Source organism: Aptenodytes patagonicus, chromosome 22 (assembly GCF_965638725.1).
Source record: "Aptenodytes patagonicus chromosome 22, bAptPat1.pri.cur, whole genome shotgun sequence".
NCBI lineage: Eukaryota > Metazoa > Chordata > Aves > Sphenisciformes > Spheniscidae > Aptenodytes > Aptenodytes patagonicus.
In genome coordinates this window covers 4,323,042-4,347,304 of record NC_134970.1, presented here as the reverse complement: position 1 = coordinate 4,347,304, position 24,263 = coordinate 4,323,042, and the positions used below count along the sequence as shown (strand labels likewise).

General features: G+C 43.9%; 1 protein-coding gene across 1 annotated transcript; it reads left to right on the top strand.

Moving 5' to 3' along the window:
* Positions 1-3,982: 3,982 nt before the first annotated feature.
* On the top strand, positions 3,983-24,068 carry APOBEC2 (apolipoprotein B mRNA editing enzyme catalytic subunit 2). Its single transcript, XM_076357780.1, is given in 5 exon segments — positions 3,983-4,170; positions 4,622-4,760; positions 14,941-15,098; positions 22,329-22,876; positions 23,474-24,068. Coding segments are annotated over 4 exon segments (1,011 nt in total). The 5' UTR covers positions 3,983-3,997; the 3' UTR covers positions 22,870-22,876; positions 23,474-24,068.
* The last annotated feature ends 195 nt before the right edge of the window (positions 24,069-24,263 follow it).

Sequence of the window (24,263 nt, the reverse complement as noted above, 5' to 3'; positions counted from 1 at the left end):
AGGTTGCTAAGAAGAGGAAAACAAACACAGTTGTGTAACTCACTTCTCCCATGTCTTTTCTTTCATGAAAACACATTGCAGTGATACGGCAGTGATCTGCAACCCAGCAGTAATATTACTTTAATAATCAGAAGCATACCAAGACATAGTATAGGAATGATTTTACTAAGAGGTAGTATTACCTCATCTTGTATTACTGTAACATTATTCAAACCAGAAATATTGAGACATAAATCTGTGGCAACAGAGGAAAACCAGTGTGGTGCTAGAGAAAGTCTTTCCGTTTTATTGCAGGACTGTTCCCTCCCGTGGCGTGTGCTCACATACAGAAGGGGAGGCCTGGGGCATGCACACACGCTTGTCCCGGTGTGTTTGTGCACGTGCTCGTACTATATTTAAAATCACTCTGGGTCCCAGTACTGATCCCTGGTTAGTGCCACCAAAGACTCTTCCCAAACCCGGTCCTTGTCTTTCTGCGCTCCCTCTCGCTGTCTCTTCGGCCTATCTGCCCGGCAGCCCTCCTGCCATCTGCCAGCGTCTTCAACTTAATCATTACCCAATAAACACCGTAACAGATGCTATTCAGAAGTCCAGACCACTGAGGTGTACCACAACTTCTTGCTTAGGAAACAGACATCTGCCCAGGCAATGGCATCCAGCCTGCTGTGATCCACTTTGGGCAAAGCTGTTACCTATTATCCCATTTTTCCAGGTATCTCCATGTCTTTGATTCTCCCTTTCTTTGCTCTAAAGCTTGAGTAAGACTGATACATAACTTTTAGGCCTGTAATTGCCTCTGCTGGTTTTTCCTCTTTGCATTTGCTGTTCCCCAGTCATGCAGCATCAACCCCAGCTTCACAGATTTACCGAGATCCTTGTGATTTGACCCTTAGTTTTTAATTCTTCCAGCATATTAGACTCTAAAATGGCCTGGGAATACAACTGCTATATGCCAAGCAAACCAGTAATCATGGTTTTGTGCTCAAGCCCAGGGAAGGAGATACTACCAACTAAAAACTGTCAAACTGCTTGTTTTCTGACCAGGCTGCCAAAGCCTGGTGAAGGCAATGCTACCCAGCAATCTGCATGATGACCGCTTCAGTGGAGAAGTGGCTGACTGCAATGGAAACCATTCAGTCGCATATAGTAGCTGCATCGTTGCATGACAGAAGTTTCCAATCGCAAATAGCAACAGACTCAGAAAGGACATGCAGGTGGCTGCTGCTTGATTAATGTGTGCTGCATCTGTTATTTCAAAGTGGCAATTACACTATATAAACACACCACTGCAATAGCACTGCATTGATTTATGCTAGCTGAAAATCTGTCCCTTTACACTGTTTTTTTTTTTCTTTATTTCTCCTCCCACAAAAAATAATTTCCTTCTGAGCCCAGTAAACAGAAGATCTCATTGGTTCCATGTTATAATAGTAATATCGCATTCTGCTAGGAACCAGCAATTCTGCCTCTGGCCATGAAATTCAGGTAATGACCCATAACTGAAGTAAATTAGTGTTTAATTTCCCATCCCTTGCAGACAGCTTACTAACGGAAATTGATTTCTAGCTTTTTTCTTTTTAACATGCTTATGTAATGTCTTTATTTTGGGTTCAAGTGGTTTCCAGCGAATTTTAGCCAAAACGCTAGTGTACAGGTGACCACCGAAAGCATCTGGTTAATCAATGTTGTGTTAAACTGTGCACGGGGGACCGTCATGGCAGGGACACCCTCGTACACCCAGCGGGCTCCTTCTGTCCTGCACTCCCACCTGTGGACACGCTCTGGGACAGGTCCTCAGGTGGAGTAAATCAGCAGAGCTCACAGCCATGTAACACGCACAGAAGTCCTGCTGTTATGGACCTGATCCCTTACGCACAAGCTCTTATACAATTACCATGGTCATTTGTACGTGACACACTTCAGTTTACGCTTTCACGTGCCCAGTGCACTCCCAGACAGACAGAAGGGTGCTTCTCTGTCCCATGCAGCCACCCTCCGACCTACAGGCGAGATGCCCTCAAACCAAGCCAAGAGCCTCAGATGTCACATCTCGGTGCCGTCTGGACCCAGAAGTCAGTCCTGCTCTCCGCACAGTTGCTCAACCACCACCAAATCCCCTGTAATTCTTGCCGAATGTGGGCTCTCTTGTGTAATCTGATACAGCCACCAGCGCACGCACACACACCCTTTTTTCTGCTATTTAGGTAAAACGCAGCCAACAATTTCTTCATTGTATAGCAGCACCAGCATTAGAGACAGAAGGTGGCCGTGGATGTCCAACCCTTTTTCTTTGCAAGGCAGAGAAAGGCAGTAAGAGAAGGTAAGGTTTTTTTACAGCTCCTACCCTGTTAAGTTATAACAGCTGTGAGACAAAACAAGGTTTTATAACAGTGTTGTGTTATTTTCAACCCTCAGTTATTTCTGCGGTCTCCCAGGTTAGTCTGGCAACTACAAAGGAGTAGGGAGGAGGGAAAAAATCTACTTTTCCCATTCTACTTTTCTGAAGTACTTAGGAGGAACCAGAACTCAGCTGGTGCTGTTTTACACTTTAAAAGCAGGACTAACAGCTATTATTTTTCTCGGTGTTCAGTTGATTTTCTGGTTCCATAAACACTTTAATAGCGCTATAAATTGTCTGGTAAAGGAATTGTTAGTTAGAGATGGTGTCTGGGGTATTTGTTCCTTATTGATGTGTAAATTGGCTTGTACTGCCAGTGTGCATTTCTAAAGATGAATGCTTTGTAGCATGATGATAATAATAACAATTAGCATAGGATATAGCAAAGTGTTAATTGTGAATTAAAATCCCAAACAGAGATGCCTGCACAGATCAGTCCTCTCCTTGTGCTCTCTGTTTCTCTGACCGGTGCTCAGAGCGCCGGGGACGTTTCCCTGGGTGAAGGAATTTTCTGTGCCTGCTTCTCTCTTCTTGCATTGCTAAAAAACAATCTTTCCCAAGTGCATTTGCTCAGGTGCATTTTGCACTTCTGCCAATAGCACAAAACTGCTGTGCTCCTGGCGAATCCTATGTGTCATCCTCGATGAATGCTAATTTGGGTTTAATTCCTTAATGGATCAAAAGGGAAGGTGAATATAGAGACCAAAGGAAGGAGGACAGAAGACTGGCGGGTTCAGAGCCCTATAGAGAAAAATGGCAGGGGATGGTATGAGACAGAGAATGAAATGCTAGATGTCATCCTTATCACAGCTGTCTTGTGTGGGAACATAATGTAATTATTAAAATAAATGTTCCTTCCCTTTATGCAAGAGGAAGACCGTGAGCAAATTAAGAAACTACTCTTGTGCCTCAGCTTACCTGCTTACAGAGGTGAGGATCCACCTCTGCCTGCTAGGGCTGCAGGGAGGATTAAACAAGATTCACTGAGCGCTTAAAATTTGCTGTAAGGATGTTGTCTTGCTATAGACCTCGTTTAAAATATAAATCCACGGTGAAAAACTGGATGAAGTCAGAATGGACAGGGTTTTCTGGGCATGATCTGTCTGGGTTTTCATATTCAGAACAGCATGCAGAGGAGCGAGAACAGCTCTGCTGAGATGCGTAGCCTCCATGAACATACATTAAAGTTTGTATGTTGTCTGACTTGGGCATTCGGAGGAGGAATGATAAAAGTAACTGCAGTCTTGTCTTCTAAGAATATAACCACCTTAGCTGAACCCAGCCACATGAATATTGTAAGAAGCCATGAGATAGCAGGGGGGAGCCACTTTGCTGGGTAGATCAAGGGGAAAAATGTAACCATGACAGAAATAATTACCCCCATTTCAGAGATCGGGAGCTGGGCAGAGAGAAGCCAGCAGCAGAGCTGAATACAACATTAAATACTTACCTTCTGCCTTAGAGACTAAAGTGGAATATGGGCAATTAGAGAAAAAGCTCGAAAGATCAAAGTAGGAAAAAATGTCCTTTTAAAGTGATAATCAATTATTGTTTTTAACTGACAGCAGGCAAAAGGCTACTTCAAGCCACCAAGGAAGGATGTGGGCTTATACCGTTGGTTTTACTGTCCTGCCTCACGTTGGAGGTTTCTTTGGCTGGTTCATTAATCGAAAAGAAATACCTGTTTGGTATGAGAAGCTGAAAAAACCTTCATGGTGTCCACCCCGCAGAATATTCCCTGTTGCTTGGACTGTCCTGTACACTGGCATGGGGTAAGTTCTGCATACCACTCCCTCCCTCATCCTGCTGTTTTTGATACACAGAAGAGCAGCCATTTCAAACTCTTTCATTTGCTTTTGGGATAGCCCTTGTACCCGAATCAGCAGGGCATGTCAGGTATGCTTATTCCCAGCAGATGAAGTACAGCCTGGGCCAAATTCTGGGCCGAGTTCCTCAGATTCACACTGCAGGCAACGCTTTTGGCCAGGGACACAGCCCGTGCTCAGCTTTGTAAACAGATACTAAAAACAGCCGCTGCCCTGGGGAAGTTGTACGAGCCATGCAGGTATGAGGCAGGCGATGGCTTTGGGAGTAGCGAGGGACACGGATGCAGCTGCCGTGCAAATATGACTGTCCTGCAAATCCCTGTTGCGAAACAATCTTACATGAAAAGTATCAGGGATTTACTCACTGCAAAACACTAATGCGTTTCCCTCTTCACAGCTATGCCTCCTACCTGATATGGAATGACCTGGGTGGCTGCAGCAGCAAAGCTATCGTCCCACTTGGCCTCTACGGGGCTCAGCTGGCCTTGAACTGGGCTTGGCCTCTCTTCTTCTTTGGTGCACGTAACCTGAAGATGGTAATGTATCTGGCCATCCATTCATCTGCTGGAGGCTTGTTTGCTGGTGTCCCTGCCACAGGGGTTTTGGGGTTGTTTGGAGGTTTCCTAACTAGCATTATGCAATTGTAAAGAGAGCTGCAGGAAGAGCTTTTGCTCATATACAGTTCACGCTGCGCCTGGTTCTAGACAATGCTATCAGTCCCTCCCACCCTTCACCCTGCTCCTGCCATGCAGATAGCCGGCCTGACCAGAGCAGGGTGGGAGATCAGGAAGTCAATAGCCCAGCTGCTGCATCTCCTAGTTAAGGATTCGGGGCTAGAGATAAGTCCTGGGAGTCACACCCTGCGCCGGCAAGCAGCAAAGTTAGCATCCCTATGGGGGCATATTAGCTGTGAGTGGCTTATTGAGCAAATACAAGGCACTGTGCACTGTAGAGCCTGTTAGAGGATACGCACGAAGGTAAGGCATGGCACGGCAGAGGCGGACTTGTGATATATTCAAAAAGCACTTACCTGAGGTGCCAAGGCCTGGAGGTGGCGGAGGTGCAGAGTAGGACTTAGGTTTCCATCTGAATTTTGTCACTCTGTAGATGAAAGGTACATTTAGAAAGTTTGTTAAGTGGTAATAGCTATTGGTACTAACACAAGCATGTTTCTGACCTGTCTGCATTGGCATTATCAGCAGAAGGCAGCACTGACTATCATAAACAGTGTATTAATCTGCGGAACTCGGTAATGAACAAAAAAAATTAACATTAGTCTTGGCTCCTGGTGTGATACATTCAGATCTCACTGACTAGAGTTCAGAGCCAAGGTCCTGGGGTTTAGGATCACTCTAGGTGACTTTTCAGTGCTCAACCTCCCCCATTTCTATTCCATCTCACCACCTTTAGTAGGACGGTTTATAGTCGTGCTGGGGAAGACTGCCGCGTGTTCCTAAGAGTGAGCACCACAGTCATTGTCTTCTCTCTGCTCCAGGCACTGATCGACATCCTGTGCTTGGACGGCCTGGTGATAGGCACGATGTGCTCCTGGTACCGCATTAACAAGATAGCAACGCTGCTGATGGTGCCTTACCTGGGCTGGCTGGCCATGGCGACTTGTCTCACAATCCACATCTGGAAGGACAACCCTGAGCAAAAACCAGGAAAGAGTGAATAAGAGCAGGACAGAAATGAAGGCATTTTGTGAAACTAAACTATGCTGATGTGAACCAAGATCTAATAATTTGGGGGATTCATTTTGGGACAGGCATGAGAACGTGACTCCTCCTCCCACCTTCATCATGGTTGTGTAAAAGAAAGGTTTGCACCATGCACCCGTGTGCTCCTTTAAAGTAACCGTGCATCCTTAACGTGGGAACTATTTTCTTCAGCACTGTTGAGTTTGGGGCTACAGCTGTATGGTGACCTTAATGCTATCAGGTCAAATTCCATTAGCCAAATTAGGATCTCATGATACGAGCGTAATTCAGAGTATCAATCCTGGACACCCCTCGAAACTGCTACCGTTCCCCCAGAGAGCAGAACTTGTTCACACACGTGGTAAATCCCATCTCCTCTCCTGGGACCAAACAAAAATGCCCTTCACTCATGCACACCAATTTTTAAGAACTTACTTGATTTTTTGCCATTTGTGCTGTTGCTTCATTTTCATGTATCGCCCGGTTTGTGCTTTATACCATTAACTTTTTATCTGTCGGCTACTGAGCAAGCAGTAATCTGTCTTGTTCTGCTAGTGAAAGGAGACTGGGTACTTTGACTTCTATTTGTGGAGTATCACACTTCTTGAGTTTCATGCTCCAAGATAAAGCAGCAATGATTAGAATGCAAATGCTTCTCCCAAGAGGAAATTTCTCTCTTCCACCTCTGTGTGCTATTCCTCATCAGAAAAGAAAAACAAACATCAGTGCCTTTGAAAAAAATACTTTAATTGTTTTGGGTTTTTTTTTTAAGTACGGAAACACAAGAGCCTTTGTAAAATTTAAGAACTTGCTCACACTGCCTTGAAGGTTGTAATTACAAGATTGTCAAAAAGCCCCATGCCAAGTCTGTCAGGTGCAGTACAGGTCCCAGAGTCTTTCCATTCCTGAATATTATTAATCAGGAAAGGTTAAAATACAAATAGTTCCAGAGAAATGGGACCAAGCCATGACAGAATCGGACACAAAAGGTGCATGGACTAGCCCTTGTCCATCCTTTATTCTGGCCCTTACCTTTGATAGATCTGAGCCTTAGATGTTGCTGTATACAGAGAATATTTACTATTATTTTTTAATTGATAGAAGCAATGTATGTGAAGAAAAGTGGTAGGTGGATCTTCTTTCTGGCAGCTGACTGTAGATTAAGGTGGGTGCGTATACTTGCAAAGGGTGGGGGTAGGAGGGCTTAGCTGGGGATGTAAAATAAATTGTATTTGCTTTTAATAAAACCAAGCCACTTTTGTTTGGAGAATAAATAAATCCAAGTTATTCTTGTTTTACTGGTTTGGCGCTAGGTTTGCAAAAACTCGGGGGATCCTGTCTGGAGTCCATGGCTTGTGCTCTGGCTCCAAAGGGAAGGGGATTGGCAGCAAGGCTCTGCAGGGCTCCGGCGGCCAGACTCATTCCTGGATGCACGTTAGAAGTAAATGGGCTGTGTGGTTTTTGAGCCTAAAGGTCCCAAAGGTTCCTTCAGCTGGGGCACCTGCACGGCGTAGACATGCTCACTTGGGGATGCATCCCTGTGACAGGCTCCCCCATTATACTTCACCCACAGCTTCAAGGTAAGGAAGCTAATCCTTGGGTTTGGGGTCCTTCCTGAATCACGTCAAGCCTGATTTTTAGAGATGCTGAATGTTCCCAGGTCCAACTCATGTAAATGGCAGAGCTGGGTGTTCAGCATGACTGAAAGCTGGGGCCAAAAGAAACAACACCAGTAGCTGAGAGCAATTGAAATTTAGAATCATAGAATCGTTTAGGTTGGAAAAGACCTTTGAGATCATCAAGTCCAACCATTAACCTAGCACTGCCAAGTCCACCACTAAACCATGTCCCTAAGCACCACATCCACACATCTTTTAAACACCTCCAGGGATGGTGACTCAACCGCTGCCCTGGGCAGCCTGTTCCAGCACTTGACAACCCTTTCCGTGAAGAAATTTTTCCTAATATCCCATCTAAACCTCCCCTGGTGCAACTTGAGGCCGTTTCCTCTCGTCCTATCGCTTGTTAGGTGGGAGAAGAGACTGACACCCACCTCGCTACAACCTCCTTTCAGGGAGTTGTAGAGAGCGATGAGGTCTCCCCTCAGCCTCCTTTTCTCCAGGCTAAACAACCCCAGTTCCCTCAGCCGCTCCTCAGCAGACTCATAAGATTTGTAGCACCTTTTTAAAATTTGGTCATCTATCTTGTTCTGTCATTTTGATCCCATCCATTATTTTTCCCTTCTAGCTACCCGACACCTTTATACAGGACTGCTGCTGCAAGCATGTTGCTGTACTCTCCCGAGTAAAAGCTGCATAAGAATAGGACGTTGAATAGATGTGGCTGTAAGCAGGAGTAGGACTATAAAGCATGAGCACTACAAGCAGCACTAGAAAGATGATAAGCTACTTAAAAAAAAAACAAACCTATATATTACAGGGCTTTATATAACTGTATGTTACCCCTGAGCTTATTTACAGTGATGCCTCGTCTGTGTCTTCCAGAAAGCCACATGCCAAAGGACAGGAAGACATAAATTATTTCTGCCTAAAAAGAAGCTAATATTTGGGCTGGAGATTCAATTCAGTGGAGTTAAGAATGATTTAGGGCGCCTGAACCTCATTATGCTTGTCCTTTCCTAGTTAGCGGGGCAAAGCCACGAGGAACAGCGATGAGCAGAGCCACCTAGTGAAGCCAGGAGGGATAAAGCAAGTCTTTACAGTGATCTCCGCTTTTGAAAAGGGGAAAAGTATTATTCAAATCACATTTAAGTTGGTAAGTGGCTCTAGATCTGGTTCAGACCTGCAACGTTTTAATAGCATTTCCAAATTAAATATATGGATACATATTTGATCAGCTTTCATAAATTAGTCCTCTTTCCCCTTCTACCCATTTTTTTCTGCAGGTAAAGGAAAACCTGGAATCAAGAGTAATAGATTTTTCTGATCTTTTCATGTTTGCCCTCCCCATTTTCCCAACTGGGGTGACTAGCTGACTTGTCCTTGTCTTCATTTCAGTTCCTCTTCCTTCCAGTCCACCTATAAGTGCACCAATAGCTTCTCTTTGCTACTTGCGTTTTCTTGCAGGCAGCAAAAATAGCAAAGGTTCCTACATGTAATATATATAATGGCTTGAAATCAATTGACAAAGTTAAATTCCGCAAAGCACCCTCTTGTATTAAAATTTAAAGCATCATTTAGTATATTTGCTATTTAAACAGATACACTAAAACCCCTTGTGTAAAAATAACTTTAATGACATTTCAAAGTCAGCCATCTAGAAAATATCTTAGTTATATTGTGCAGTGAAGACCAAAATCAGCCTCTGCCTTTGTGGATCTAGAGGGGCCCTGGTTTCCCATTAGTGCTGCGTAACGGGGCTTGTGCTCCTGATCACACGATGGCTGGAAGAAGCACGTGGCCATGCAGCCCTTGTCTGGATCTGTCCCTGTATTACAAACAGACCAAAGGGAAGAGGAAAAAAACAAAGCAGAGAGGTGCTAGAAATTCAAAGCACGGTTAGGAACCTGGCTTGCTAAAATCAGTGAAATTTTGCCTCTGAGTGAGAAAGGGGATTTCACCTGAGGTCTGTTGTGCGTGAGCTCAGGGCTCTCCTCCCTGCCATACACCATCCTCCAGAAGGACCCTTTTTCCCAGGGGATCCAGAAGGAGCACTGGGAAGTTTTGCTTATGCCAGCATTAACCAGGCGTCAGGCAGGCTGGATCACCTTAGCAGGCACGCAAGGTGTTTGTCCAGCCCCCCCCAGATTAGCTTATGGAATGGATACCATGTCCCACCCAGCATCAGGAACATTCATAACCCACGACGGGACACGTCACGGTCTACATGATTCAAGCAGTGACTCAGACAAAGGCCGTGCATTCGTGACAGCTTTCATGGGGTCATGGCATTTAGAGAGAAGAGCCACCTCCCAGAGAGATCACCATGTCTATTGATTCCTCTCTTCAAACTCCAGCCAGTCTTTCCAGAAATACGTATTTGATATTAAACTGATCGTTACACTTGATCTTAGCCCAAAAGGCGCTTCCCCGGCTGCTGGATACACAATATTTGTGCATAAACAAAATCTTTCTGCCTTTCAGTCCAGCCTCTTTTCCTAAGCCTTGTCTCATTCAATAATTCACCAGGTGTTCCAGAAAACACTCTGGCTTCAGCAGTAAGGAACTTTAATTGATTTGCTGATGTCTGGAGCTATATTAAAATATAGAGTCAAATGCTAGAGCGGATTTGCTGCTGTGTGCATGTAAACTTCAGAAAGCTGACTACGGGCCAGCAGCTCTCCCCACCACCCCTTCGTTAGCACGGGGTGGTGCAGAATATAAATTCCTGTGGCTTTGAGCACCTGCAGCATGGCTGGGGCTGACCTTCCGCTTGAACTGCTCCCGGTAAAACTGCAGCAGAAACCCAGCAGGAAGGAGGTTGAGCTGCTTGGAGCTGTCATTAACTTCCAGGTGGGCTTTGAATTAATCGGACAGCCAGTAGCGCCTGCCAACAAAATGGACTCCTTCCCGGCTCTACAGCAGCGTGGTAATGGGTATGCGAGGGTTGGGGATCACGGGCCAGGGAGGCCCAGGCTCTAGCTGTGAAGATAAGGCAGGCAAGGAGGTGAGAGCATCGCTTATCTCTGCCTGCACCACGGCTCATGTCAGCTCTGGTGTAGCACCTTTCATGGGGAGCTACCACCCCGCACAGAGGGACACGGGTGCCGTCCAGGTCGAACCCGTGGGACGCTGCAGCGGCTGACACCAGTGTTTCCTGCCCCTTCTTTTAAATCTTGGCATTGTGGTCCTGCAGCGGGAGGAGAGGGACAGGTGAGAGCCTCCAGGGGCCGAGGGAAGGAAAGCTGCCTCTGCACATCACTGTCAGTGTTTATTTATTTATCATGTAACGGTAGTTACAGCTGGAAAAAGCAGGAGGGGGACTGCTGCCAGACAATGTATCTAGGGAGATGTTTTGTTAGTGCCACCAGCTGTCCCCTTGGAATAGAGAGCACGTCTGAACCATGACTCACACAGCCAGTATCTTATTTCACTCTCACATCTATCCAAAAATGTTCCTCCAGCCCGAGAATGCAATAAAAGCCTCCTTTTCCTGGCAAGGACTTTTGCAGCCAGGTCTCTTCTACTGCCCCTTTGTGATCAGGAAAGGAAAACAGCCATTTTAACTTCAGAAAAGTAACTCCTGCTGCAATTAGAGGAACAGCAGGTAACCTGCCTGGGAGATAGGTCAAGGCAATACAGTACTCTCTATGTGAGAGTTATTTAAGATGGGGAAATGTCATCAGATTGTTCAGAGATGCCTCTAAAGTCAGTGGAGAAACTCTTCTGGACTTGGATGGATGCAGGATCAGACCTTAACAGCCAAAACTCCAGCAAAGCCAGAAAGCTTCTTCTAGAACAGGCTGTCATCTTAGCCTTGCCTTGCTAGCAGTCGCCTTTGCTGGCAGTGTTCCCGTGCAGACAGCTCTTCAAATCTTACTGCAGGGTGGTGTCTCTGAGGTCTACTCCTCCCCATTACTTCATCTAGCTCTGCTCAGGCATACTGGCCTCGATGCCCCGACACAGTGAAGCCAGACCTTTTAAAATAGAGGGGGACAGACTGCCAGATGTTGCGGGACACATCTGTCACGGGATGGAGAACAGGCTCGGGCAGGAAACCACAGCTTGGGTTTGTGCCACTGAGATGGAGTCGGCTCAATGGCCGATCCTGTGGCTGCGGTGCAGGGTTGTGGTCACTCCGTTGGAGGTTTCCCCACACACAAGGTGCAGCTGCTGAAGAGGGAAGAGTCCGCACCTACCGGCTGCATCCAGCGTGCTGGGTACAGGGAGAGGCCACGGGGCTCTGCTGGAAACGAGCACGGTTTAGCCCTTGCCATGGGGGAGCGAACGGGGAGAGGCAAGGGGCTGATTCTCATTCTCCCTGCACGAGACCTGACGTGCGTGTGGATCTCTTGTGCCTCTTCTGCGGCTGAACAGCAATTCCACTGTGCAGGGCTCTCCGAGCAGAATGAAATTCATAGTCAACTAAATAAACAATTAAATCAGTGGGGAGAGGGGCAGGGCGGAGGGCAGCCTCAATAAAAATGCTGGTTGGCAAGTACAATGGTTTTAGTTAACCGAAGTGCCATTGGGAGGTCCTTACGCGAGGCTAGTCGCATCCCTGGCACCTCTCAGCAGCCATGCCCCAGCTCCTTCTCTGAACTAGCTGATGGAAAAAAATTTCCATCACTGGCATCAGTCATTAGGCCCACGCACGCTCTTGTACACACGTGCGCACTCTGGGGGAACTAGGGTCATTTAAAAACAACCCAACAAAATTGATCAAAGCTTTGATTCCTATGGCTCTAACGCAAAATGTCAGATTGACAGCAACTCGGTGGCGTCCCTTTATATTTTTGGCGCAGGCAGACGCTGCAGGGGGGTGGATCATGACTATTTAGTGCACTGCCCTAGATGGAGCTGCGAAGCAGCTGGGGAAGGGCTGGATAGAGGTAGAGTCTCAGTGCCACATTCCCGAGATTAGATTAGAGCTCAGCCCTGAACCCTCCAGAGGGGCCAGGCCAGTGAAAGCTAAAGGCTGCAGGAAAGATGGGACCCTGGCCATCAAGAGCTTCCAAAAATAAAGAAAAGTGGGTCAGAGGGACTGAAGAGGGGCTGGAATGCTTCTTTAAAGTATAAGGGTAAGAAGGAAACAAGCTGTCACTCATTAAGAGAGGATTCCCATCCCCAAAAACACTGCCTGAAATGTCAAAGGTGAGAGTAATTGGACAGGGGAGTTGGAATTTGAGCATAGTTACCATGCAAGAGGAAAAACACTACACCTGCCCTCCAGGAAAGTATTTTAAGCTTAAAAATAAATAAAATTCTCCACCATGAAAATGAAAGATATATGTTCCACGGATAGGATGTCTTGGAACTTGTCAAATCCTTGATTGCGCTGTTGTCACAATACTCTCCATGCCAGCTGTGTCAGTCATCAAATAAACAACTTCTCATCACTAGCAAACAGTGTGGGGGTGCGCCGTCCCCAGAATGACTGCATTTCAGTGATGTTACTAATGAAAAGCTGCGAAGGATATTGTAGCACAGAAAGGCAGGCGTGTAGCAAGGGGGCTTGAAAGAATAGCCATAATAAATTATCTATGATAATATATTATTATCTATGATAATGTTATCTGCCCAATGGCATAAATTTATTTCACCTTGTGATAGTGCAGACCCCTCTGAAGTTCTAAAGAGCTGACTACAACAGTATCACAAAGACTGAGTTTGGCCTGAAAGCAGGTATTCACACCTATTTGATTTCTACGGAATACAGTTTATTCTCCTCAAACTAAGAGCAGGTTTTCCATTATGTACAGACTGAATACTCAATCAAATATAGCTTAATATTTCATATTTATCCAGATCTTGATGACGGTGGGTTCTGAACTAAGTGCAGAACCCAAGATACTGGAGATTTGATTTCCAGTATGCTTTGGCTAAAACAGGAGTTCTGCACAGCTACACATTTTCCATTTACTTTCACCCTCATGGCATAGCAGGATTAGTCTCTGAGAAAAATCTTACTCAGGTTTTCATTAGGCTTGGCTCACATGGGATTTATACAAACTTTAAATGATTTCAATTTAGAGTGAGAAATTGGAAGGATGTCACATAATCCTGGGGGAAAAAAAAAAGACAACCCCCCTAACCCAAACAGATAAAACTCTTTTTAGAGCTCATGTGAAAGCTACATTACCCCCAAGTATCCTTCTAAGTTTCCACAGACTCCAAGAAATCTGCTCGATACAGTGCTGAGCAAACAAAACATCCCAAACTCGTGTCAATAAAATCTTTATAGTCCTTCTCATTTCTCTTTGTATGAAAGGCGGATTCCACACCCACACTAGTTCAGGCAAATCCCAGTAAGTACCTTACCAGAATGTCTCCAGTACTCTGTCCTCGGCACGCTGCTGACACCAATCCCAGTTATTACTGCATAACCACACACACTTCACTTCTCACCACACCTCCACCACAGGCTCTCATCTGTCCGATTCTTTGGCTCCAGTGCAATCACTTGTTCAACACCTGCATCCTCTGTGGCAGCAAAGGTGAAAGAAACAAAGAAATACTGCAAGAATCACTAAGGCCAGCGTTTTCAAATGCTTACTCTTACCTAGCTATGCTATCGCTCCCAGTATGCTGGGCACTTTTCAAACATTCAGGCAACAGAGAGAAAAAATACAGAACAATGGGCAGATGCTCAGCACATGCACTTGGAATTGCCCTGCACCAGAAATACTGCCCCACTGTGAATTATAAGGTTGACTTTAAAATATCTGAGGGAAGGTTCTGGTTTGCATTTACACCAGTACGCTCTGACACCAACTTCAACAAGCAAGATTTCACCCTGTTCGGCTCCTGTTTTCAGTGTCCCTGCATGGACGAGCAGGGCGGAAGGAAAGGTAGGTCTCCTGTTCCTCTGAGCACTCCTGTTGTCATGCTCCAGGTGGCCCATGAGGCCAAATCCACCACCCATGGGGATTTTTCAGCAAACCAAATGGGGGCTGCCCCTTTCCCCTCTTGCCTGAGCCAAAACAGTGGTCCCTCAAGGTCAGCAATGTAATAAACTGGCAAAAGAAGGTAGATGGAGAAGCTGCCAGCTCTGCATCTTGCCAGCTATCTGTCACACTAACGGATAAATAGATACTTATGCTTCCAGGATTTTCCATCCGTTGCTTAACCCGCCCACGGTGAAGTCGTCACTTAATTTTAAATTAAAAGGGGAGCAAGAGGGATTGTTAAAAAGACCTAGAGAAAGCAAGGGAAAGAGGCGACATCTGAGAGCCCTGGGTTATCCTACCCCATCCAGCCTCTATCGTTGCTGCTTTGTTCCATATTTAGCTCCTGACAACTGTGCCGAGTGCAGGAACTCCCAGCTCTGTTTTTCCCTCCTCCCTCTGCTGTCTCCTCTCTCTTAGAGCTCTCAGAAATTGCTTTCTTTTTCCCAGTGGCCATAACTTAATACCCCTATACTCAAGAAGATGGCAGAAAAGCAGGAGGAGCCCAGCAACACGCAGAATGGTGAACCTGACAACGCAGAAGAGGGCGAAGAAAAAAAGAAGAAGTTGAAGCGGGAAGACCTGCCACCATTTGAAATTGTGACAGGGTAAGAGGTTTAGATATAAATATGAGGGTGCAAAAGAGTGAAGTGGGGATACTCAAAGGTCTCTGCCTCAGCTTTTATGTTGGGTAATTAAAGACGGTATCTTCAGCCAGCGCACTTCTGAGTATTAAATGATGTAAGTATGGCTTTCATTATTGTGGGGTTTTGTTAAAAGTTTCACTGAGTTTTACAGAGGATGGATTCACACAAGGCAGGCAGACAAATCTCTTTGTTTTATACAAGCAGGTCTGTTTCTATAGTGTTGACTGATTCCTTTACAGTGCAAGTAGTCCCACTGACTGCAATGGGATCACTTGCCTGATGATACCAGGATGGAAGGTATTGGCCCTTGATGAGCACTGAATATTGATTTCTTGGTGTGATCAATGGCTCTTGTATGCAAGTTTCTCTATCTGTGGATTAGGAAAAATACCCCTGCTATGGCTGATTTGCTTTATGGACCTAAGGGATAGATTTTTCGAGAAAGCTAAAAGTCCACAATTTCAAGGGCTCCACACCCACAGCTGGAACCTGACTTTCAAAAAAGCCTAAGTCACAGAAAGGCACCAAAACAATAGGCAGTTCTCAAGACAGCAATGCAGCAAGGAGCTCCTTTTGCTCCAGTGGGCCTGGCCTTTGAAAAAGGCAGATAGAACAGAGCTCTACTAGGAAGCTGAACTCTCTCAGACATAAGCAACTAGAAAAAAACCTGTGTAATCTGCTATCTCTAAGCATTTCAAAATGCTCATTGTAGTAGTAGCAAGGTGCCCTATGTAGTTCTTCCCTCTGGTCTCCCTTAGCTGTCACCAAGGCAGTGTTCCCAGCTTGTAAACCAAAACCATGATTTCTTCCATCTGCTTGAATACAAAGCTCAGGCCAGACTTTTAAAATCCCACTTGGAATCCTTCTGCCTGTGACATGGTCACTGCTAAGAAAGATTAAAAAATTTTGAAAAAATTTGGCTGGCATTTCTGAGAACGATGCATGAGGCAGGACAGCACCTGTCTGATCTCACACAATTGGGTTACATCCCTGCACAGGGGTGAAAAAAAACATTTTCTTCTTAAAATACGTCTGCTCTGAAAAATCACTTCTTGGGCTGGGATTGTTCACACACAGCCTTTGGTCTCTGTCATGCACAATCATAGAAATAATACACGTCTGCTAGAGCAGTGACTTTTAAGAAAAGCACATCCCTCTGCTAGGAACGGAGCTAAGACACCAAAAATCGTTTATATAAGCTATTGGACCAACAACACATACGGTGACAACTTCTAGACACTTAAGACGTGCACTACAATGAATCTCAATGAGGAAATTAGATTTTTCAGCCTTGGAGCACGCAACTTGCAATTAGAAATTGCTAAGGAATTGGGCGGTATCTTCAAACTCCTTGCTAACCCCAACAACCCAGATAGGAATTGGTGTGCTAATCATGGATGAAAAATACTTTCTTAGTGTCATCCTGCAATGAAATTATTTGTTGAAATGACAAGGGTGTTGCAGAATTTGACAGGACTTTCAACTCCGGAAAGGCGGCAGCCAGAACACGAGGGATGCCATGTGCTTGCAGAAAGGGATAACAATAGGAAAATTTAACCTGCTGAGGCTTAGGAGTGAGCTGCACTGCTGGAACTGCACCGGGGCAGAGGTACTAGAGTAAGAGCAGCAGGTGATGCAAGGAAGCCTCGAGTTAAAGTCTGTGCTGTGGTACCTACATACATTAAGCTGGTGCCAGCTGATTCTCACATTCTATATGCTGATACCAAGCAAGACAGGAGTTTAAGTTTCTGAAATGAAAAGTACTCAGACATTTGGTGAGGGACCATAGAGCTGTCACTATGCGAGTATTTATACCATCCTCATCACAATACTGTTTGGAAAGTGCTTATAAATATCTGGTGAATTCCTGCAGGAATCATGACCAAATCTCCTCTGATTATTAGTTTATGACTAATATGCTGGCTATGAAAGGGGAGAATGAGGAAGTAAAGCAGAAATCCTAAAGGACCCTGAAAGAGGTACAGAAAAATCCAGCAATTTTTACTTTCGTTTTAAGAAGTACCCTGTGAGTTTAGCCTGTGCCTCAACCTGGTACGATCACTGTTTGGATTTTTCTAATTATTTACAAATTTTCAGTCAATAAAGCCAGTTATGTGAATTATGAGAAAACACATAACTGCAACTGTGGAAGCACTTAAATTCAATTACACTGCATCTCAGTTTTAGCCCTTGGATTAGGAGCATCTTAAGACACACAGCCAAGTTTTCAAGCTGCTGCTTATAGCTCTAAGGAGTCCTGCTTACACAAAAAATACTGGGAACCTAATCACTCTCTTTAAGAATATTAACCCCTTTTTTGTCAACATTTTGGCTCCACGCAGTCCTGGATAAATATAAGCCCCATCTGTGAACATTTCATGATGTTTAAGTAGACACATTTATTTACACTTTCTCCAGGGTGTAAATGAGGCTCCTTCTAGCAGTGATAAATCCTTGGTTCCTGCTACAGTTGATCATTGCAGACTTTCTATAATCAATGAGCCCAGCATGAGCGTGTTTATTTGTGAGTAGTTGTCAAAGAGCAAGCAAAAGGACACTGTTTTGTCAGCTCAAATAACCTATGACCATAGTATAAATAGTCATTGAACAAATATTTAAATCTAAAGAATACGTCCTACTAGTTTACAGCATCTTTTAGATAATCCCACATTTTTATTCTCTCATTAGAAGTTCTAATTCTCTTCTTCTACCCAGCATGCAACAGCACTGGGGTCATGCTGGGCAGCTGCTGTATTCCTCCAGCCTACCTTATTTCAGCAAACTTAAAAGCACATTATCTGTTCAGTCCAGTACCACTCTTCGAGATTGAGGTTTCTGCCTCAATGGGTAAAATAGGGATAATAGGTAATAGGCAAATAGGGTAATAGGTAAAATAGGGATAATATTAACATTTGTACACCACCCGTCATTCAAACATGGGAAAATAGGCTTACCAAGAACTAGTCATTTACTCAGGAACAGTCAGGAAGTATTCAAAGCTAGACCTGAGTTTCCAAAGAAGTTGGCTTAGTTTTATGTAGTAGTTGACACTGCTATTTCAGGGAGGTATTTTGGAGCTCACCTGTTTGGAAAGAGTTTTAATCTACCCAAATAAAAAATACAATTACAATACTTCACTTTGCAGTAAGTTACGAGGGTCATCTGCCAAGCATGCTGTAACTCAAAGGTGAGATTATGCAGCACACGGCACTTAAGTACGTATGCAGTCTTACGGTACATATGGTTTGTTCTTGCCCATTCTTTCACTGCTGAATCACTCGCTACGGGGCTTTCCAATTACTCAGAGGACCAGAGACACCTTGCCCACATCCCCACTGCTTGGAAGAGTCACATAGCAAGGACTCAGCTAAGCCCTGTCAGGACAGAAGTTTACAATTCACACTTGTGCCAAAACATCCTCCCTGCTCTGGTTTACATGGGATTAAGCAGATTCTTGCTAACTAGCACACACAGCTCATTGGTTGCCTATGTATCCATGATCAGCAAATTTTCCAAGCTCTCAGCCAGCTACTTACAGACTTGGAAAATGCCCTTAGCTTTGTTTATGTTCTTTATCGGAAACTTATTAATTAAGCTGATACATATTCCATGTTGCTAGGAGGACAGATTTAGGTGAACATCCCAGATAATCTTAGACAGACGCCAAGATGATAAGCAATAAAATCCATCTGGAAGGCCTGACTAAATACACCACCGAGTCAATACATCCTGGAACAGATCGCTGCAGTTCATCAAAACATACAGACTCAATCTCATCACTGATGTAACCGCTTTGCAGTCAAGAGAGTTAAATCAGGAATGAACTTCCATGTGACTCTGATGTGCTACATTTAAATACATGATGTTATTTTAAAACAACTTACTGTAGCCTTACAAACTTAGCTCTGAAACAAGGCAATGGGTGGCTTATGTCAGACCCAACATAGCTGGACTTCAAAGAAATCATTAATTAAAGAATCATTAAATCATTAACCAAAGAACCATTCGTTATCTAGGATATAAAACAGGAAAAGCGCTATTCCCGAAAGCATGTGAATTTTTTTTGTCTCAAAGAGCAAGAAGAGAAAAGAGTTCAGGGAATAAGAGGCACTATGCTAAATTAGAATCTGATAATGCTCTTTAATAAAATCAGTGGAAGTCTTGCAATTCATCTTAAAGAAAATGAGACTCGCTCTAACAGGTAACTTTAAGTCATCTAACGTAAGGGAACAGAGGTCAAAATGCTACGAAAAGAAAGTTAAAGTAGTCTTTCTGGGTAGTTTAGAACTTGTGCAAGCCAGTGCAAGTTTCCCTTATCTAGGCTTGCGCAAACTCTCAATGCAAACCAGAGAACCATAGACCAAATCATACCAAAATAGCATGATTTATTTGCTCATTAATCAAAATAAAAGTCTGTAGCCACACTACTGCTTCCCATCCCTCATTAATACACTGCCAGCTAAAACAGTAATAGCATGGGAGGCTCCCAAACAGGCTTTTCTATTGTCTAAGTCCTGTCTTGTGCAGATCTCATCTAAGTAGAATTGAACAATGTAAGGGTTTAATTATAGTGTTTAAGAAGCAGCTGAAAACCTGCTTCTAGTAAAATTTCTAAAGCCAAACTTGTACACTAAACTTCCACTGTCACGAATCAATGATATGTGAAAAGAATTATGGTGGTCCTTGACTGACAGCAACAGTAGATATTCCCAGTGTAGATGCAATTCTATGGACAGAATTGTTCCGACTCGTACATCTTGTTGCATTTGGAAGACTAATGATCTTCCTCTCTCAGTACAAGGTACGACTGTGCCAACCTAACCGCGTCAACTCTCACACCATTTGGCTGGTATAGCACACTGATATTCCAAGCGAAGCCGTTCATCTGTAAAATCATGCTGTTGGGAAAACCAAAACAGAAGTGGGAACTACAACTCCAGGCCTTTTATTGCGAATCTGTGTACCAGGCCCAAATGGACCCTAGATACTACTGTAGTATCATAAAAAATTAAATAGAGAGGGTGTTCTTTTATGTTTTAACTTTCTCAAAAGCCAAAAATACCACAGGACTTTGGCAGCAAGAAAATTCCTGGCTGCATTAAGATAAGTATGGAATATACACGTACCGAAGAGAAATTTCTGAAACTTTGTAAGTGGAATTAAACATTTATGGAAAATTGTATTTAAACTTTTAAAATAACACAGCTAAAGAAGCTTGACAATAACTATAATTTACTCTGAGTTATGTATTTAGACAGCACGCTATTTCCAATTCTTATCTAAGCAAAAAGCTGTTTGCTTACGGTATGTAATGTAGTATTTGCAGCCAGGTATTACATGAAGAACTCCTGAGTGCCTGTTCCCTGGTCTTTCTGTTCAAACGCTCCTGTTCCAACCCCTCTGATTTGCACAGAATATCATGCTATTTGGGGTGTTTCATGCAGTCCTAGCAAAGCCTTATCCATTGCACTCTATAGAAGGACATCCACTAATTTTAAAAGGCATCTGATCCAGCTCTTCATGAGCAGTCCTTATTCCTGACCTGCAACCATCCCACATTTTCACTGTGGCCCATACCGGCATTTCCCCCCAGCGAATTGACGGTACGTTCACTCGTGGTTCCCACGTTAGTAAGCGAGCATAACATACTGATTTTGATTCTCTTCAATCTTTTCCATACCCTTCATTTCCACTATCTTTGGAGACATCTTGTGAGACGCTGCATTGTAAATTCTTTCCTCTCAGCAGAACGACACTTTGCCACTGACTCCTGCAGCCTCGTTGCTCTCCCCAATTAAAATTTCCAGGAGTCTGAGAATCTCTCCTGACCTTTGCTCAGCGTACCCCCTGGAGAGGCCTGACATTATAGTCTGACTATAGATGAGACAGGGATGAATAAGACACTTACTGTTTTACAAAGATTCATTATTGCCTCACTGGGAATATCAAGGTTATAGGTCCACCTAAAGCGCAGATGAGAGGAGTACAACATGCCAGAAGATTACTAGTGCGTAATAAATGAAATGTTGTGTTACTACTTTTCATTATTTCACTTTGGCTTTGGCTACTCCGCACAGTCTTCACTCCCACCCTTTGCAGCATTTAGCAGGTCACAAGGCATGTTGTCAGCAGTATCTTTTTCATTTTTCCACCTAACATCCTTCAAGTACTACTTCTTGTACTGATGTACTCCACAGTTAGATGCTACAGGGGGCAATCGGGAAAGCCTGGTACTCCATTAAAAAGTAACAGGTACTATAGGATGATGCAGCTTTCCTTTTTCACCTCTTCAGTCAGCAATGCATAAAAGCTATACACAGTATTTTAAGGGACTAATTTTAACTTCCCTAAATAAAAGAGGACTGCAAACACATTACTCACTGCAATGATTCACTTTGGATTATGCTCATTTAGAAACCCAGAATGGAAGAGGTGCACAACGCTAAAAAAAAAAGGTATCTGAAGTTTATCAGTAGTATCCACGAGACAGTTATCAAATTTCAGTGGGAAATACACTTTCTCATAGCAAAGTTAGATTTGATCTCAGATATTTTATTAAACCAAAGTCACAACATAATCCTACTGAATATTAGTATTCAACTGATAGTGGAAGAGTAAAACTAGAACAACTGCAACTAGTCAGTCACGCTTGCCTCTACTCAGAGGAAATCCAGACTGCAAAAGCACTGGGGGTAAAACACTAATTAGCAATGCCAGAGTTATCATCCTAACAATTTAGGACAACAGATCCTGCATATTAACATCTCAACACTACACTGAAAGAACTGTATTAATGGCCTAGAAAACAGTAGAAGAACACAGTTCAGTCTACAGGTGCATTAAGACTGGGAAAATGCCAGTTGCTGTCCCTCCTTACCAACAGTAAATATCATAGTCTCAAAAAATACATTTCAGAAGCAAGTTCCTCTTCAAACACCTCAATGCAGATACCAGAAATTCCCAGTACAAGTTTGTTAAAATTAAGTGAAAAAGACTAGGTAGTGAGAATGGCACCACGCAGCAAAACTAGCTGAATATCTTGTAATTTTTAATGTATTTTTATCCTCCTATTAAAAGGCATCTCCTTTTAATACACGGAGGGATGCAGCCATCATAGATGCAGCGACTTGTCCAAGATCACACAGGAACTAAACCAATCTGAGATGCTTCTCTCCTCTCCACTCTTTATAGGGAGCGCCTCCCAGCCATATTTTTCAAATTCCAGTTCAGGAACGTGGAATACAGCTCAGGCAGGAACAAAACCTTCCTGTGTTACGTCGTCGAGACCCAAGGCAAAGAGTCAGTGACTTCTCGGGGTTACCTGGAAGATGAGCATGCGGCCGCCCACGCAGAAATGGCTTTCTTCAACACAATTTTACCAAAGTGCGAATCAAGCCTCCGCTACAACATCACCTGGTACGTCTCCTCCAGTCCCTGCGTGACCTGTGCTGACCGGATAACCGAGACCCTAAAGAAGAACAAGAACCTGCGTCTGACAATCATGGTAGGGCGCCTCTTCATGTGGGAAGAGCCAGAAATGCAGGCTGCCCTGAAAAAAATGAAGTCAGCTGGCTGCAAGCTGAGGATTATGAAGCCTCAAGACTTTGAGTATGTCTGGCAGAACTTTGTGGAACAGGAGGAAGGAGAGGAAGCAAAGGCTTTCGTGCCATGGGAGGACATTCAAGAGAACTTCCAGTATTATGAGGAAAAGTTGGCTGAGATTTTGCACTGAAGCTCACGTGAGTGAGGATTTCCACTTGGTCACCTAGCTCCTTGTATTAGTATTACAGACTCCTCTTTTTTCTTCAGGTTGTTAAAGGTGAAACCCAGAGCCAATTTCAGTTGCTGTTACTCTCGTATGTACCTGGCTGGGTTTGCCTGTACCTGAATATTGAAAATAACCCTAGGCAGTAACTTACCCCTTCAAGGGTAGTAACACTACAGTGGGCTCCTCCACAGCAGACACGTAAGGGATGTAGAGCTTTTTTTTTTTTTTTTTTTTTTTTTGTCCTCAGAGTAAACGCCTCCAGGAATAAAGAATAAAAAGGTACTAGGGTCGCTAGGTGCAACAAGAATACCTCATTGTTCCCCACAGGCATGATATTCAGGACACACGTGGAAACAGTGAGAGGAATGTAGAGAAAAGGGGATTTCCCCCACCCCCCAAAGCCTAGCCTTCTAGGAAAAAAACAAACCAACCACTAAAGGAAATCACAATTATCATTGCAGAATTCCTTTTTTGTTGTTGTTTTAAGGGATACTAAAGTGTCACCTATTTAAGCCATAAAACATGAAAGCATTTGAAGCTTCTAACACACCTCTTTCTCCTTTCCCAGGACCAATTCAGAAAAGATCTATGAAGAGATGCGACAGACTTGGACATCTGGGACACTTCTGCTTTCCAAAGCTTTGATTCCAGCAGGATGGAGTACCAACTTCTGGAAGACTAGGCCCTGATGGACTACAAATGCATATACAACAGAGATCTTTGGTGTTTGGGATTTTCTGGTTTATTTTGTTCCTCCCCCCCTGCCCCAAACAAATCCATGCTGCCTCTGCTGATAGGAAAAAAGGCGGCAACATACTGTGTGGTTAAAGCCTTGAATGAAATGGATTGCAGTGGACCTGCAGGAAAGACTGTAGGCCTCACATACTGGGACTACTTTACAAGAAAAGATCTTAGAACAAATCTGCCAATTAGATAAATGCGTTTAGAAAGTACATACTTCATAAATATTAAAAAGAAAGGGATTTAAGATGAAAAAAGGGTTTTCCTCCTCTGTCCTCCTCAATAATCAGAGTTATTATTATGATGGAGCCCCAAATACTTGATTTCAAATACATCGAATACCTTCTCCCCTTGTTCAATGTTTGTGATATAGAACTGGGAAAAGCAAAGTGAAATAAAATTGGAAGTCACTGCAAAAGCTATAGCACTGTTTATTCCTTCCTCTCTATTTGCAAGAAGTCCTGAATTTAATCTGACAAGTGAGACATCCTGGGACAGCCACGTATGAAATATTTCGTAGCTGAAGTGCAGCATGATGAGAAGGGAGAATTATTATATGCCAAAAAAATTTCAAAAGTACATACAAGTGTGGGAGACAGAGAGAAGGAATACGGGCT